Below are 16,377 nucleotides of genomic sequence, written 5' to 3' on the forward strand. Positions count from 1 at the left end.
CCCTAATATTTCCCCAAACCCAGGTTTTATGGACAGCGTTCATGATGTGCCAGAATCTTTTCCAGTTTCTTTGGGACCCTTTTCATGCATATTTATATATGTGAATGAGGTGCGGGGTATTCCACTAGCACAGACTTGTTGCCTTAAAAGACAATCAGAAAATAAGGCATTTCACATGTAGTCCCATGCCTTCTCTACTTGCAACAGACACTGCTGCATAGCTTCCATGGCCAACAGACCACCTGCTTCTTCCTCACATCACAGTCACTGCAAAACATTACTTCCGCCTACTCTCTGCTACACTTCCGCCTGCTATCTGCTCCACGCCCCACTAACTCCCTGCTCCACCCCCCACTAATTCCCTGCTATATTTACGCCTACTACCTGCTACACCCCTCACTAGCTCCCAAGAAATAGATCAAATTTCCAGAAGCTTCAAGCTCAACACTTTCAACATAAAAATACAGTAAACTGGGGAACGGCAGAGCTGCTGCCCACCCCTGGCAATGCTGAATCCCAGTACCTACCTTCCTTACAAATAAAGCACATCATACTTAGATCATAGATCATAGAATTTACAGTGCAGAAGGAGGCCATTCGGCCCATCAAGTCTGCACCGGCTCTTCGAAAGAGCACCCTACCCAAGGTCAACACCTCCACCCTAGCCCCATAACCCAGTAACCCCACCCAACACGAAGGGCAATTTTGGACACGAAGGGCAATTTATCACGGCCAATCCACCTAACCTGCACATCTTTGGACTGTGGGAGGAAACCAGAGCACTCGGAGGAAACCCACGCATACACAGGGAGGATGTGCAGACTCCGCACAGACAGTGACCCAAGCCGGAATTGAACCTGGGACCCTGGAGCTGTGAAGCAATTGTGCTATCCACATTGCTACCGTGCTGCCCATTGAACATACTTGAACATTATTATTTTCTCTTTTTTTATTATTCCTTTCTTAATCCATTTCACATCCAAGGAATTTATATTATATATTTAGTTACCCCTTTTATAGCGTTTTTAAATACAAAATATAGGTTGCTTTTTCTATTATCGTTCCTTAAAAGGTTTGTAGCTCTAATTTTAATATTTTTTAAATGCACATTTATTTTATAGGATTTAACTGAATTAAGACCATTCAATCTTCATTCATATTCTACATCAAATATAGGGGGACTGTAAAGGATTAAATTAAAATATTTCCTCACTTCCACTTTGCACCCATCAACTAACAAGTTAAATAATTCTACTCCTATTAGTTCATATTAAAGATTTCATATTAACTTTTTGGTTCATATTTTTCCTTCAACCACGTGTCAGCAAGTAACAAGATATCTAGTGGAATCTGTGATATTTTACGGTTTGTTCATAGTCTATAAATCACATTTACTTCCTGTCATGCCTTTCCTTTGTTGATAAAACTATTAATCCTCTCACCACCATGGGTAGCACCTTAAAATACGGAGACAACTTCAAGTGCATTGCTCCATTACCCATGACATTTCACACAAGGGACTGGGAATGTGATGATGTGTAAACCTAAACTAGGAGGCCTGTAAGCAGTCTGAAATTGTGTTTGTGCCTCATCTAAATAATCTAGGTGAGATTATTGGCCAACCATTGGGAACTCAAGCTCCTGCAGAATCGAATTGTGGGTAAACTGTCTTGCCAGCATTGACTTCAGGTAACTGATTTGATTTGATTTATTATTGTCACATGTATGAGTATACAGTGAAAAGTGTTGTTTCTTGCATGCTATACAGACAGCGCATACCATACATAGGGAAGGAAGGAGAGACTACAGAATATAATGTTACAGTCATAACTGGGATGTTGAGAAAAGATCAACTTAATACGAGGTAGGTCCATTCAAAAGTCTGATGGTAGCAGGGAAGAAGCTGTTCCTGAGTCGGTTGGTACGTGACCTCAAACTTTTGTATATTTTTCCTGACGGAAGAAGGTGGAAGAGAGTGTATCCGGGGTGTGTGGGGTCCTTAATTATACTGGTTGCCTTTCCGAGGCAGCGGGAATTATAGACTGAGTCAATGAATGGGAGGCTGGTTTGCGTGATGGCCTGGGCTACGTTCACAACCTTTTGTAGTTTCCTGCGGGCTTGGGCAGAGCAGGAACCATGCCAATCTGTGAGGTAACAGCCAGGGGATGGAGCGAGGGCACAGTGAGGAGGGTGGGGTGGGGGGGGGGGGGGGGGGGCAGCACCCAAGGGTGCATATATAATATATTTTAAAGTAAATATTACATTAACTCATTCAGGCACATTTAATATTTTTCCTTCTTCTTCTGGCTTAATGGAGAAGATTATAGCATGGTTGAGGTATTATATAGAATTAATACACTGTTATTGAGTTGTTCTTATGAATGAAAACTGATTTTATATTCTCCATAAATAAGTTATGCAAAAAAGCTATGATTGTGCAATAAATGTCGAATGAGAAAGGATAGATTACAGATACCAAGAAGACAACAATCAAACAAATATCCCATGATCTTTACTTCTTTTTAATGATAATGGGAAGAAATAAAACTTTTAAAAATCATAAAGCAGAATGCTATTCTAGTTTTAGGTGATGAATTAGTTATGTTTTTTTAATGATTTTATTGAAGTTTTCACATTTTGTACACTGTACATTTAACAAGGGTATGTGCATTGGTTACAATATACATGACATTTTCCTTTGTGCCAATCCACCCCCTCCCCCCAATGTCCCCACCCCCTCCTTTTGTTGTTTCAGGATCTTTTCTTGCTTAATATACAGTGCGCAGTAATCTTCTATTTACGTGCGCGTGGTGTTTTCCCCTTTCCCCCACCTTTGTCGATTGGTCTCGCCCCCTTTCTCCTCATCCTCCAACCCCCCCTCCACCCCCTCTCGGTGTTTCTTTGGGGGTTCTGTTTCTTGTGGCCTGGCTCTGGGTCCCCGATATTGAGTTAGCTATGTAGGAAAGACAACATCCTTGCACCTGGATGGCTCAAATCTTAAGAAATCCTGTGGAAACAAGTTTCATTTTGGATATGTGGTGGATGTTATTGAATGTGTAATCTCTATAAATTAATATTTCACATTAATAATAATGATGCTGGATGAGACGACTGTTCCTTTAAATTAATCTGAAAATCCAGATAATTTCAGTGTTGCTCTAAATACTTTGCAATTGTTAGAAACAATTAACTTGTAAATGAAAATTCTTGAATGTACACTGAAAGTTTGAAGTCATGGTTCCAACTAGCAAACATCAGGGTGGTCAGTCCGTACTCAACATTCAAATAGAGAACCAACAAAATGCAGAATATTTTCTGGAACTTTATTTATAAATAAAAGCACTTACCTCCATAGCCTTCTTGAGTTTCCTTCCACAGTCCAGAACGTCAAGACATACCTGACTAAGACCCCAAGCAAGACTATTGCACAAATGGCAACAAACTGTGCAATGTGCCAATCTTTAATGTGGACAGCCCCTCCACTGGAACAGCCTGCACTCATTTCATTTAGAATGCTATTTTAGTAATTTCAGGAGAGGAGATCATTCCATTTTGTCTGGGTTGAATGAATTCTGAGACACGTTCTGAAGGTTACAAGCTTTATTCAGTCTGACTTGAAATGCGGAGAATTAATACTCAGCATGTGATCATAGATTCTGTACAACAAATCCGTTACTCTGGTGGAAACACTATTCCTTGTTATCAAACAAATCAAGCAAAGATATCCATTGTAAGGTATGCCTGCTTCAAGATCCTGTAATGCACCTTTTAGAGGCCATTGTAAATGCACAATGCCATAAATGAGTGCATTCTTTAACCTCTTGATCCATATAATTTGAATTTTCAGTCTATGCTTTGTCCGCTTGTAAATGTCAGTGATTTCAGGAAAAAATGCAGCCATTGTTCAGTCACATGAGAAAACTATGTCCTTTAGAAATTATCTTTATAAGTAAAAGTATGATTGATAAAAAAAAATCAAAAGTTTCATTCTACTTGCTTCACAATTTCACAAGGTAATGCATAAAATGCTTTAGTTTCTGCACATTGCACACATATTTAATACCACTTGATATTCATCAAATAAAAAGGATTTTGAATTGACAGATTTCTTTTCGCATTTTATATGGATTGTCTCCATGGAATTCAATGTATACTGATATTGTCAAGTTTACTCAGTTCATGGCTGCTGAACAGAGGCTATCTCAGCTTCCAAAAGCAGTCTTGAAACCTTTGATCTATTGTCCAGTTCGAGACGATCTTCTCTCAAAGCAAACAGAATTAATATTGATGTTATTGATGTGTTTTATCAATGAATAACTGCTTCTGTCATCCTTACTTAGTCCTTTTAAATGTTCATTAGCCTAAAGCATGTCATTTCCCCACCATGGTTAAAAATGTCTAGACTGATGTGATGATGGTATAAGTTGTAAGAAAAATCTTGCAGCCAAATTATTTCCAGAGGCGTTTTTCAAGCCAACGATCAGTTCAATGCAAACAAAACAAATTAGCTTTTGGTTTGAAGATTTCATGATAGAGTCCCACGCAACTACATCATATTGAGATAAAGACTGATTTTCTAGTTCCAGTATAGAAAATGAAATGGAGCAAAAAATAAAAAAACTTCAGTATTATTCTTGCTATTACAAGGTTGTCAATGCATTCATGATCATTTATTAACCAATGAAATATCTCAATTAATGAATCAAAATTAATGCATCAAAAAGAACTTACCAAATTTGATCCTTTCATTAAAAACTATACCTAGCAAAGTGCAAATACACACTTATTACAATTATGCATTAAAAATAAAAATCTCACCGATGCTTTGCCCTCTGATTTGTACCAACAGACAAAATCCAGTTAATTGAACCAATTTGGGCAGTGACCCTAAAAACACACATTGCTCTTCTTTAAATTCAACTGATTTAAACACAAACAGGCAAGCGGAAGGATGGATATCAACATATCATGCATCCACGCCGTAAGGCCATTCTTCATCGGCATGTCTTTAATAATTTCTACCTAGTCAAAAGGGATATTTACAAACAAATGTAAGCAAATGTAAAATTTTTTGAAAAATGCGAACATTTTGGGCTGGATTCTCTGTTTGGTAATGAAATCCCCACGCCGGCGTGAAAACGGTGGTGTTTAATGCCAGGAAAAGTGGCGCAAAACGGCCACCGATTCCCTGCTCCAGGCCGGGGGGGGGGTCTAGCTGCCGATACGGCCCAGAGCATGGCTGGGTCTGTGGTCGCGCATGCGCACGGCACCGGCCTGCAGCAGCTGCGCCGTGCTTCATGGCACACCCGAACTGCAAAAATAGTCCCCCCTTTGGCTGGCTCGCGCGTCCCGGAACCCCCTCCCCCCACCCCACCTACAGTGCCCCCCTGCCCGCGGATCAGCTCTCCCCTGATCCGCAGCCGCCACACTTGAGTTCCCGAAGGGTGAGACCACATGTGTCCCACGCCATCGGGAACTCAGCTGGTCGGGGATGGAGCATCGTGGGGCAGGCCTCAGGCAATGGCCTGAGGTGGTGGATACGGTGTGCGGCCTACACCTAGAGTACGCCGCCTTTCGGGGGGTGGAGCATTGTGAAAGTAGCGCCGCCCCCGATTATGTCATCATCCAGAATCCTCCACACACTCACCAAACGCAATTTTGACGTCAGGGATCAGAGAATCCAGACCTTTAAAGATTAAGGCTCCAATGTGCCCACCTTCCTAACTTCTAAATTCAAAACACTACAAATATAGGTAGTATACTTTTAATGAGCATTTTATGTATTTTTCAGATTATAAAATGCAGTTCAAGTAATTCTGATCCATAAACCCCTAAATATGTATATTAATTCAGTATTACTTTTATTGGTTACACAAGTCAGGTTCACATAACTGGGAATTCTGACTCTGTGAAACCCTTGCATGAACAAAAATCTAGGCCTGTTTCTCTAACCACAGGGAAGGGAGGGTGCAGTGGTATTGTGACTGGACAAGTAATCCAGAGACCCAGGGGAAATGGTCTGGGGATGAGGTTTTGTATCTCACCACGGTTGATGGTGGAATTTAAACTTTATATAACATTGGAATTAAAAGTCTAATGATGACCAGGAAACCATTGTCGAACTAATATCCACTGATATTCACTAATATCCATTGGTGGAGGAAACCCATCATCTTACCTGGCCTGGCCTACAGGGGCTGGTTTAACTCAGTGGGCTAGACAGCAGGTTTGTGATGCAGAACAAGGCCACCTTGTGCGGGATCAATTCCCATACCAGCTGAGAATTCTGAATTCTCCTTCTGTGTCCCAAACAGACGCCGGAATATGGCGACTTTGGGCTTTTCACAGTAACTTTGTTGCAGTGTTAATGTAAGCCTACCTTGTGCAAATAAAGATTTTTTAAAAATATATACATGTGACTCCAGACCTACAGCAATGGCCCAGCAAGCCACTCAGTTGCATTCAAACACTACAAAAGGAATGAAACCAGACGGACATCGACCTGGGCACCAGAAACAACAATGGCAAACTCAGCACTCTCGACCCGGCAAAGTGCTCCTTACATTTGGGGGCTTGTGCCAAAGTTGGGAGAGATGTCTCACAGACGAGTCAAGCAACAGCCTGATGTAATCTTAAATATGAACTCATTTACACTCATTAAACCATTCCTTACAGATAATGTCCCAGACACCCATTCCGGGGTATGTCCTGTCGCTCTGGCAGGATGGACCCAGCAGAGGTGGTGGCATGGTAGTATATAGCTTACAGGATGTTGCCCTGGGAGTACTGAACATCGACTCTGGACCCCACAAAGTCTCATGGCATCAGGTCAAACATGGACAAGGAAACCTCCTGCTGATTACCACATAACATTCCCCTGATGCATCAGTACTCCTTCAGGTTGAATACCACTTGGATGAAGTACTGAGGATGGCAAAGGTGCAGAATGTACCCTGGGTGGGGGACTTCCATCATCAAGAGTGGCTCAGTAGTACCACCACAGATTGAGCTGGCTGGATCCTAAAGGGCATAGCTGCTAGACAGGGACTGTGATAGGTGGTGAGGGAAAAACATACTTGACCTTGCCCTCACCAATCTGCCTGCTGCAGATACATCTTTCCGTGACAATATCAGTAGAAGTGACCACCACACAGTCCTTGTGGAGACAAAGTCCCGTCTTTACACTGAGGATACCCTCCATCGCGTTGCGTGGCACTACCACGGTGCTAAATGGGATAGACTTCGAACAGATCTAATAACATCAGGTATACCAAAAAATTAAGTTATAACACCAGGACTCCTTGCATGCCAAACAACATAATTAATGGGCAGCACAGTAGCATTGTGGAGAGCACAAATACTTCACAGCTCCAGGGTCCCAGGTTCGATTCCGGCTTGGGTCACTGTCTGTGCGGAGTCTGCACATCCTCCCCGTGTGTGCGTGGGTTTCCTCCGGGTGCTCCGGTTCCCTCCCACAGTCCAAAGATGTGCAGGTTAGGTGGATTGGCCGTGATAAATTGCCCTTAGTGTCCAAAATTGCCCTTAGTGTTGGGTGGGGTTACTGGGTTATGGGAATAGGGTGTTGACCTTGGGTAGGGTGCTCTTTCCAAGAGCCAGTGCAGACTCGATGGGCCGAATGGCCTCCTTCTGCACTGTAAATTCTATGATCTATAAGCAGCAAGTCATAGACACAGCTGAGCAATTCCACAGCAAATGGGTCAGCTCTAAGCACTGCAGTCCAGCCACATTCAGCCGTGAATGGTGGTGGATAATTAATTAACTCACTGGAGGAGGAGGAGGGTCTGCATCCCCATCCTCAGGAGGAGCCCAGCAGATCTGTGTAAAAGATACGGTTGAAGCATTTGCAACAATCTTCAGCCAGACGAACCAAGTGGATGATCCATCTCGATCTCCTCTGGAGGTCCCCAGGCTCACAGATGTCAGTCTTCATCCAACTCAATTCACTTCCCGTGATATAATGAAATGACTGAAGGCACGAGACACTTCAAAGGCTAAGGGCCCAGACAATATTTCAGCAATAATACTGAAGACTTGTGCTCCATAAGAACATAAGAACATAAGAACTAGGAGCAGGAGTAGGCCATCTGGCCCTTCGAGCCTGCCCCGCCATTCAATTAGATCATGGCTGATCTTTTGTGGACTCAGCTCCACTTTCCGGCCCGAACACCATAACCCTTAATCCCTTTATTCTTCAAAAAACTATCTATCTTTACCTTAAAAACATGTAATGAAGGAGCCTCAACTGCTTCACTGGGCAAGGAATTCCATAGATTCACAACCCTTTGGGTGAAGAAGTTCCTCCTAAACTCAGTCCTAAATCTACTTCCCCTTATTTTGAGGCTATGCCCCCTAGTTCTGCTGTCACCCGCCAGTGGAAACAACCTGCCCGCATCTATCCTATCTATTCCCTTCATAATTTTAAATGTTTCTATAAGATCCCCCCTCATCCTTCTAAATTCCAACGAGTACAGTCCCAGTCTACTCAACCTCTCCTCATAATCCAACCCCTTCAGCTCTGGGATTAACCTAGTGAATCTCCTCTGCACACCCTCCAGCGCCAGTACGTCCTTTCTCAAGTAAGGAGACCAAAACTGAACACAATACTCCAGGTGTGGCCGCACTAACACCTTATACAATTGCAACATAACCTCCCTAGTCTTAAACTCCATCCCTCTAGCAATGAAGGACAACATTCCATTTGCCTTCTTAATCACCTGTTGCACCTGTAAACCAACCTTCTGTGACTCATGCACTAGCACACCCAAGTCTCTCTGAACAGCGGCATGCTTTAATATTTTATCGTTTAAATAATAATCCCGTTTGGTGTTATTCCTACCAAAATGGATAACCTCACATTTGTCAACATTGTATTCCATCTGCCAGACCCGAGCCCATTCACTTAACCTATCCAAATCCCTCTGCAGACTTCCAGTATCCTCTGCACTTTTCGCTTTACCACTCACCTTAGTGTCATCTGCAAACTTGGACACATTGCCCTTGGTCCCCAACTCCAAATCATCTATGTAAATTGTGAACAATTGTGGGCCCAACACGGATCCCTGAGGGACACCGCTAGCTACTGATTGCCAACCACAGAAACACCCATTTATCCCAACTCTTTGCTTTCTATTAATTAACCAATCCTCTATCCATGCTACTACTTTACCCTTAATGCCATGCATCTTTATCTGATGCAGCAATCTTTTGTGTGGCACCTTGTCAAAGGCTTTCTGGAAATCCAGATATACCACATCCATCGGCTCCCCGTTATCTACTGAACTGGTAATGTCCTCAAAAAATTCCACTAAATTAGTTAGGCATGACCTGCCTTTAACGAACCCATGCTGCGTCTGCCCAATGGGACAATTTCTATCCAGATGCCTCGCAATTTCTTCCTTGATGATAGATTCCAGCATCTTCCCTATTACCGAAGTTAAACTCACTGGCCTATAATTTCCTGCTTTCTGCCTACCTCCTTTTTTAAACAGTGGCATCACGTTTGCTAATTTCCAATCCACCGGGACCACCCCAGAGTCTAGTGAATTTTGGTAAATTATCACTAGTGCATCTGCAATTTCCCTAGCCATCTCTTTTAGCACTCTGGGATGCATTCCATCAGGGCCAGGAGACTTGTCTACCTTTAGCCCCATTAGCTTGCCCATCACTCCCTCCTTAGTGATAACAATCCTCTCAAGGTCCTCACCTGTCATAGCCTCATTTCTATCAGTCGCTGGCATGTTATTTGTGTCTTCCACTGTGAAGACCGACCCAAAAAACCTGTTCAGTTCCTCAGCCATTTCCTCATTTCCCATTATTAAAACTCCCTTCTCATCCTCTAAAGGACCAATATTTACCTTAGCCACTCTTTTTTGTCTTATATATTTGTAAAAACTTTTACTGTCTGTTTTTATATTCTGAGCAAGTTTACTCTCATACTCTATCTTACTCTTCTTTATAGCTTTTTTAGTAGCTTTCTGTTGCCCCCTAAAGATTTCCCAGTCATCTAATCTCCCAGCAATCTTTGCCACTTTATATGCTTTTTCCTTCAATTTGATACTCTCCCTTATTTCCTTAGATATCCACGGTCGATTTTCCCTCTTTCTTCCGTCCTTCCTTTTTGTTGGTATAAACCTTTGCTGAGCACTGTGAAAAATCGCTTGGAAGGTTCTCCACTGTTCCTCAACTGTTCCACCATAAAGTCTTAGCTCCCAGTCTACCTTAGCTAATTCTTCTCTCATCCCCTTGTAATCTCCTTTGTTTAAACACAAAACACTAGTATTTGATTTTACTTTCTCACCCTCCATCTGTATTTTAAATTCCACCATATTGTGATCGCTCCTTCCGAGAGGATCCCTAACTATGAGATCATGAATCAATCCTGTCTCATTACACAGGACAAGATCTAGGACTGCTTGTTCCCTCGTAGGTTCCATTACATACTGTTCTAGGAAACTATCGCGGATACATTCTATAAACTCCTCCTCACGGTTGCCTTGACCAACCTGGTTAAACCAATCGACATGTAGATTAAAATCCCCCATGATAACTGCTGTACCATTTCTACATGCATCAGTTATTTCTTTGTTTATTGCCTGCCCCACCATCTCGTTACTATTTGGTGGCCGATAGACTACTATTTGGTGGCCGATAGACTACTCCTATCAGTGACTTTTTCGCCTTACTATTCCTGATTTCCACCCAAATGGATTCAACCTTATCCTCCATAGCACCGATGTCATCCCTTACTATTGCCCGGATGTCATCCTTAAATAACAGAGCAACACCACCTCCCTTACCATCCACTCTGTACTTCCGAATAGTTTGATACCCTCGGATATTTAACTCCCAGTCGTGACCATCCTTTAACCATGTTTCAGTAATGGCCACTAAATCATAGTCATTTACGATGATTTGTGCCACCAACTCATTTACTTTATTCCGAATACTACGAGCATTCAGGTAAAGTACACTTATGTTGGTTTTTTTACCTCTGTTTTGAATCTTAACATCTCCAGTTTTATTCCTTTTGTTATTACTGGGCCTATTCACTGTGCTCCCCTCAGTCACTGTACCTTGTACTGTCGCCCTTATGGATTTCTGACTATGTCTTCTCTGCCTTGCACTTTTCCCCTTACTTCCTTTTGTTTCTGTCCCTGTTTTACTACCTTCCAACTTCCAGCATTGGTTCCCATCCCCCTGCCACATTAGTTTAAACCCTCCCCAACAGCTCTAGAAAACACCCCCCCTAGGACATCGGTTCCAGTCCTGCCCAAGTGCAGACCGTCCGGTTTGTACTGGTCCCACCTCCCCCAGAACCGGTCCCAATGCCCCAGGAATTTGAATCCCTCCCTCTTGCACCATCTCTCGAGCCACGCATTCATCCTATCTATCCTGACATTCCTACTCTGACTAGCTCGTGGCACTGGTAGCAATCCTGAGATTACTACCTTTGAGGTCCTACTTTTTAGTTTAACTCCTAACTCCCTGAATTCCGCTTGTAGGACCTCATCCCGTTTTTTACCTATATCGTTGGTGCCTATGTGCACCACGACAGCTGGCTGTTCACCCTCCCCCCCCCCAGAATGTCCTGCAGCCGCTCCGAGACATCCTTGACCCTTGCACCAGGGAGGCAACATACCATCCTGGAGTCTCGATTGCGTCCACAGAACCGCCTGTCTATTCCCCTTACGATCGAGTCCCCTATCACTATAGCCCTGCCACTTTTCTTCCTGCCCTGCTGTGCAGCAGAGCCAGCCACGGTGCCATGAACCTGGCTGCTGCTGCCTTCCCCTGGTGAGCCATCTCCCTCAACAGTATCCAAAGCGGTATATCTGTTTTGCAGGGAGATGACCGCAGGGGACACCTGCACTGCCTTCCTACTCTTGCTCTTTCTTTTGGTCACCCATTTTCTATCTCCCTCAGTAACCAGAACTGGCCACGCTCCTAGCCAAGCTGTTCCAGTACAGCTGCAACACAAGCATCTACCCAGCAATGCGGAAAATTGCCCAGGTTTGTCCTGTATTCAAGAAACAGGATGAATCCAAACCTGCCAATTACCACCCTATCAGTCAACTCTTGATCACAGAAGTGGACTTCCACTTTTTTCACGCCATACAAGTGTCAGGCAATGACCATCTCCTACAAGAGAGGATCTAAACACCCACCTTGAAATTCAATGGCATTACCATCACTGGATCCCCTCAATCAACCTCAGTCAACATCCTGAGGGTTACCATAGATCAGGCACTGAACTGGACCAGCCACATTAATACTGTGGCTACCAGGGTAAGTCAAAGACTAGGAATCCTGCTGTGAATAACTCACCTCCTGACTCTCCAAAGCCTGTCCACCACCTACAAGGCACAAGCCAGGAGTGTGATGGAATACTCTCCACTTGCCTGGATGATTGCAGCTCCAACAACACTCACGAAGCTCAACACCATCCAGGACAAAGCAGCCCGCTTGATTGCTTCCCCTTTCACAAACATTCAAACCCTCCACCATCGACGAACAGTGGCAGCCTTGTGTACCATCTACAAGATGCACTGCTGTAACTCACCAAGGTTCCTAAGACAGCACCTTCCAAACCCACAACATCTCGAAGGACAAGAACAGCAGATTCCTAGGAACACCACCACCTGGAGGTCCCCCTCCAAGTCACTCACCACCCTGACTCGGAAATATATCGCCGTTCCTTCAATGTCACTGGGTCAAGATCATACCTAACAGCACTGTGGGTGGACCTACACCTCAGGGACTGTAGCGGTTCCAGAAGACAACTCACCACCACCTTCTGAATGGCAACTAGGGTTGGCAATAAATGCTGGCCTAACCAGCGATGCCCACATCCTGTAAATGAATAAAATAAAACTTGTTGCCTGACCTGCTGGTAATTTACAGTATTTTCTGTTTTATTGCTGAAGATGGCTCATGGGCATACACCAGGAAATGCTAAGTGTTCTAGCTTTGCCTGCAAGTGAGTAGCTCACAATGGCTGAGTGCATAGATGACTCCAACCTATGTGGTGAGGAGAGGGGTGGTTTTTACAGATCATGCAGACAGCTCAGTCAAACTTGGGTGATTGGTTAGCTGCACAAACACAGTATTGTGCACAGTGCTGACAGTCATTGGCCGCTTACATTACCATCTTGGCTCTGGAGCCCAGTACTGACAGGGTTTTTCAAAATGCCGTTCACTCCTGCACTGAGTTCTTGCACAGAGCCTGAGGAATGCTGAAGTGCAGTCCCAGAAAAGTGACTATGGTCTCCAAGGTACAGGCACCTGCTGAGCACTCTCAGGGTTACAGCATGCCTGCTGCCACACCACATAATTCACCAGTTCCAATGGCATTGTCATGCAGCTAACCGCTCTGGCTCATGCCAAGGTGCTGCTGTCTGTAGCCCACTGATGTCATGCAGAACAGCCAACAAAGACAATTTTAACATGTTAATCTGTCTGTACTTGAACACAGGTGTCCAAAGTGAAAGAACAATATTCTTATTGTTATTATTAAGTAGGCATCAAATGAAGTTACTGTGAAAAGCCCCTAGTCTCCACATTCCGACACCTGTTCGGGGAGGCTGGTACAGGTATTGGACACGCGCGCTGCTGGCCTTGGTCTGCTTTACAAGCCAGCTACTTGTGACAATAAGTGATTTTCTTTCTTTCCCCTCCTGAACACCTGAGAATGAGCTACTGAGGTGAATAGGGGGCGGAGCTCCCTCCTAACTGGAGAAGCTCCCCACAGAATATAAACCCCGACCTTGAAGCAGTTTAGGGAAAGAGAAATTCTCCGACCCCCGCAGGGGTATCGCCCGGGGCCGGCGAAAATCCCGCTCCCACCGTGGCCGCAATTCTCCGCCACCCGGGAATTGGTGGGGGCGGGAATCGCGCCGCGCCGATCAGTATGTCCTCCGCGCCGATTGGCGAGCCCGTTGGCGGGCCGACTTACAAACTATCAGGCACTTGACTTACCCGGACAGTCTGGGTGGATTGCCATTCGCCGCGTTGATTGACCGGGCGGGCGATCATCTAAATCCACAGCGACCGATTATGTTCCGACTGTACCGGTTCCACACCGCTTCACAGACACCAACGAAGTCCACAGGGGAATTCTTAGTATGGTTCTGGGGACTGCTGCCCCCTGCCTGTTCAGAGCTGCCCTCGCTGAATCACTGTGGGGTTGCTTAGTTTGTGGGCTTTGGGACCCAGAAATGCAGCCGAAGCTCTTAATGGAGACACCCTGACCCTTGACAAGGCCGTCGACACAGCGCTTGCCCAGAAAAGAGCTGACCGCAGTCTCCAGGTAGGCCCACCGTAGGCCCCACATTCACCACTGTGACTCACCCCGGAGCGAACATGGAGTAGCCCCGACTCAGCGTTCCCGGGTGACAGATGCCAGTATCGAGCGGGAAACCAAGGCCAGGAACGAGGCTCCAGACAATTGTGTGAGGGCCTCGTTCCCTGGCAATGAACAAGTTGCCATTTCCCTCCAAGAGGCCGCACGCATTTCCTGGAGGACTTTGACGCTGAGGGGCTGACCCTACCGCTGCTGTGTGACTGACCCCAGAACGGCACCTATCCGGGTGACATTGTTAAACGGCCACCCCACTGAGATGGAACTGGACGCAGGAGCGGCAGTTTCGGTTGTCAGCCTTCACACGTTTACCGCCATCCGGACATGCCTTCAGCCACTGGAGCTTTGCAACACGGGGGCCCAAACAAGCCAACGTATACTGGGGAGCCCTTAGAAATCAAGGGCACTGCCCATGTGCCCGTGGCATATGGAGACCAGTCCGCCTATCATTGGTGGTAGCCAAGGCAACAGGCCCAGCATTTGGGGCGTCACCAACATTTGGATTGGCAATGCATGGACCCTGCCCACTATGCCTGGGCCGTGCCCGTGGTCCCCGTGTTGAAGCCAATGGGTCAGTGCGGCTCTGTGGGGACTCTGTGGGTGGCACGGTGAGGCAGTGGTTAGCACTGCTGCCTCACAGCTCCGGGGACCCGGGTTCAATCCCAGCTGTCTGTGTGGAGTTTGCACTTTCTCCCCGTATCTGTGTGGGTTTCTCAATGTAATATCAAATCTCCCAACATTTTTTGGACAGAGTTTAATGGTATTTGCTGTTAAGTATTGACATCGACATAATAGAAATAGATAATCATAGAATCCCTACAGTACGGAAGGAGACCATTTGGCCCATCAAGTCTGCACAGGCCCTCTTAAAGAGCACCCTACCTAGGCCCACTCCTCACCCCATCCCCGTAACTTCCCAACCATTGGGCAATAAGGGGCAATTTAGCATGACCGACCCACATAACTTGCACATCTTTGGACTGTGGGAGGAAACCGGAGCACCCGGAGGAAAGCCACACAGACACGGGGAGAAAGTGGAAAATGCACAGTCAGCCAAGGTGGGAATTGATCCTGGGTCCCTGGTGCTGTGAGGGCAGCAGTGCTAACCACTGTGCCTCCGTGCTGCAGCATAATGCTGTCATTGGATGATAATTTTGCTGAAAATCCCCCCAAAAATAATTTTTAAACACATCAAGCAAATTTTCTATTTCTAAAATTTCCTGACACAGTCGAAACTCTTCATGTTGTGGTTAATATACTCTTAGTCCATATAAAATGGTTCACAAAGAGACACTGTTCAAACAGGTCCCACGCCGCCTGGACTCTTGTGCATTTTCCCACAATAATTTGCCAAAATGTTTCAAATGTAAACAAATGTAATGGGTACTCAAGCATTGATCAAGCTGAAGAAATGCTTTTTGTGTGCACACATACACTCAGAAAACAAGCTTCCAGCTTGCTCTTTTTCATGGGCTTAAGTAAATTAGGCAGAAAAATCACTGAACTATCATTTAGAAATATGCTGATGGTAGCAATGATTCTAATATGTCAATTGAATTTTTTTTAACCATTGCTTGAGCTTGGTAATATTTTCTAACCTATTGATGTGGAACAAAAGGAAAAGAGTAGGGTGAACATTGCAAGCAACCTATTCTTAGATTTTTAAAACTTTTGTCTGGAAGTTACTGTATTAACCCACTGCAATCTTTGACTGATTTTAGTTACAATTTCTTTGCAGATTTTCCCCCCATGCGGGTTTCATTTGTCACAGGAAAACAGCATGGCAAGTCACTTTCTTCAGTCTATTTCATCATTCATCTAATCATGGCTGTGCTCTACCTTAACTCCATTTATCTGTCTTTGCTCCAAATCCCTTCATGTCCGACTATATCAAAATCTATCCATCTCAGTCTTGAATGAATATTTTGATTCATCAAGCATCCACAGTATCTTTAGGGAGAGAATTCTAGATTTTTCCTATGCTTGCTTGAAAAAAAAAT

At 44.7% G+C, this 16,377-nt stretch overlaps 1 protein-coding gene across 3 annotated transcripts in view; it reads right to left on the reverse strand.

The window, feature by feature from the left end:
- The window catches only part of slc7a2 (solute carrier family 7 member 2), a 211,002-nt gene that overhangs the window by 158,560 nt on the left and 36,065 nt on the right, over window positions 1-16,377 (reverse strand). The window contains exon 1 of one of the 3 annotated variants that reach the window (XM_038791095.1): window positions 3,348-3,493. The exons of the other annotated variants lie outside the window; for them this stretch is intronic. Coding sequence (XP_038647023.1) covers window positions 3,348-3,353 — 6 coding nt within the window. The 5' untranslated portion in view covers window positions 3,354-3,493. Of the gene's footprint in view, window positions 1-3,347; window positions 3,494-16,377 lie in introns of those variants that run through there. 3 annotated transcript variants of the gene reach the window in all.

The sequence above is a fragment of the Scyliorhinus canicula genome, chromosome 3 (genome assembly GCF_902713615.1).
Source record: "Scyliorhinus canicula chromosome 3, sScyCan1.1, whole genome shotgun sequence".
Lineage (NCBI taxonomy): Eukaryota > Metazoa > Chordata > Chondrichthyes > Carcharhiniformes > Scyliorhinidae > Scyliorhinus > Scyliorhinus canicula.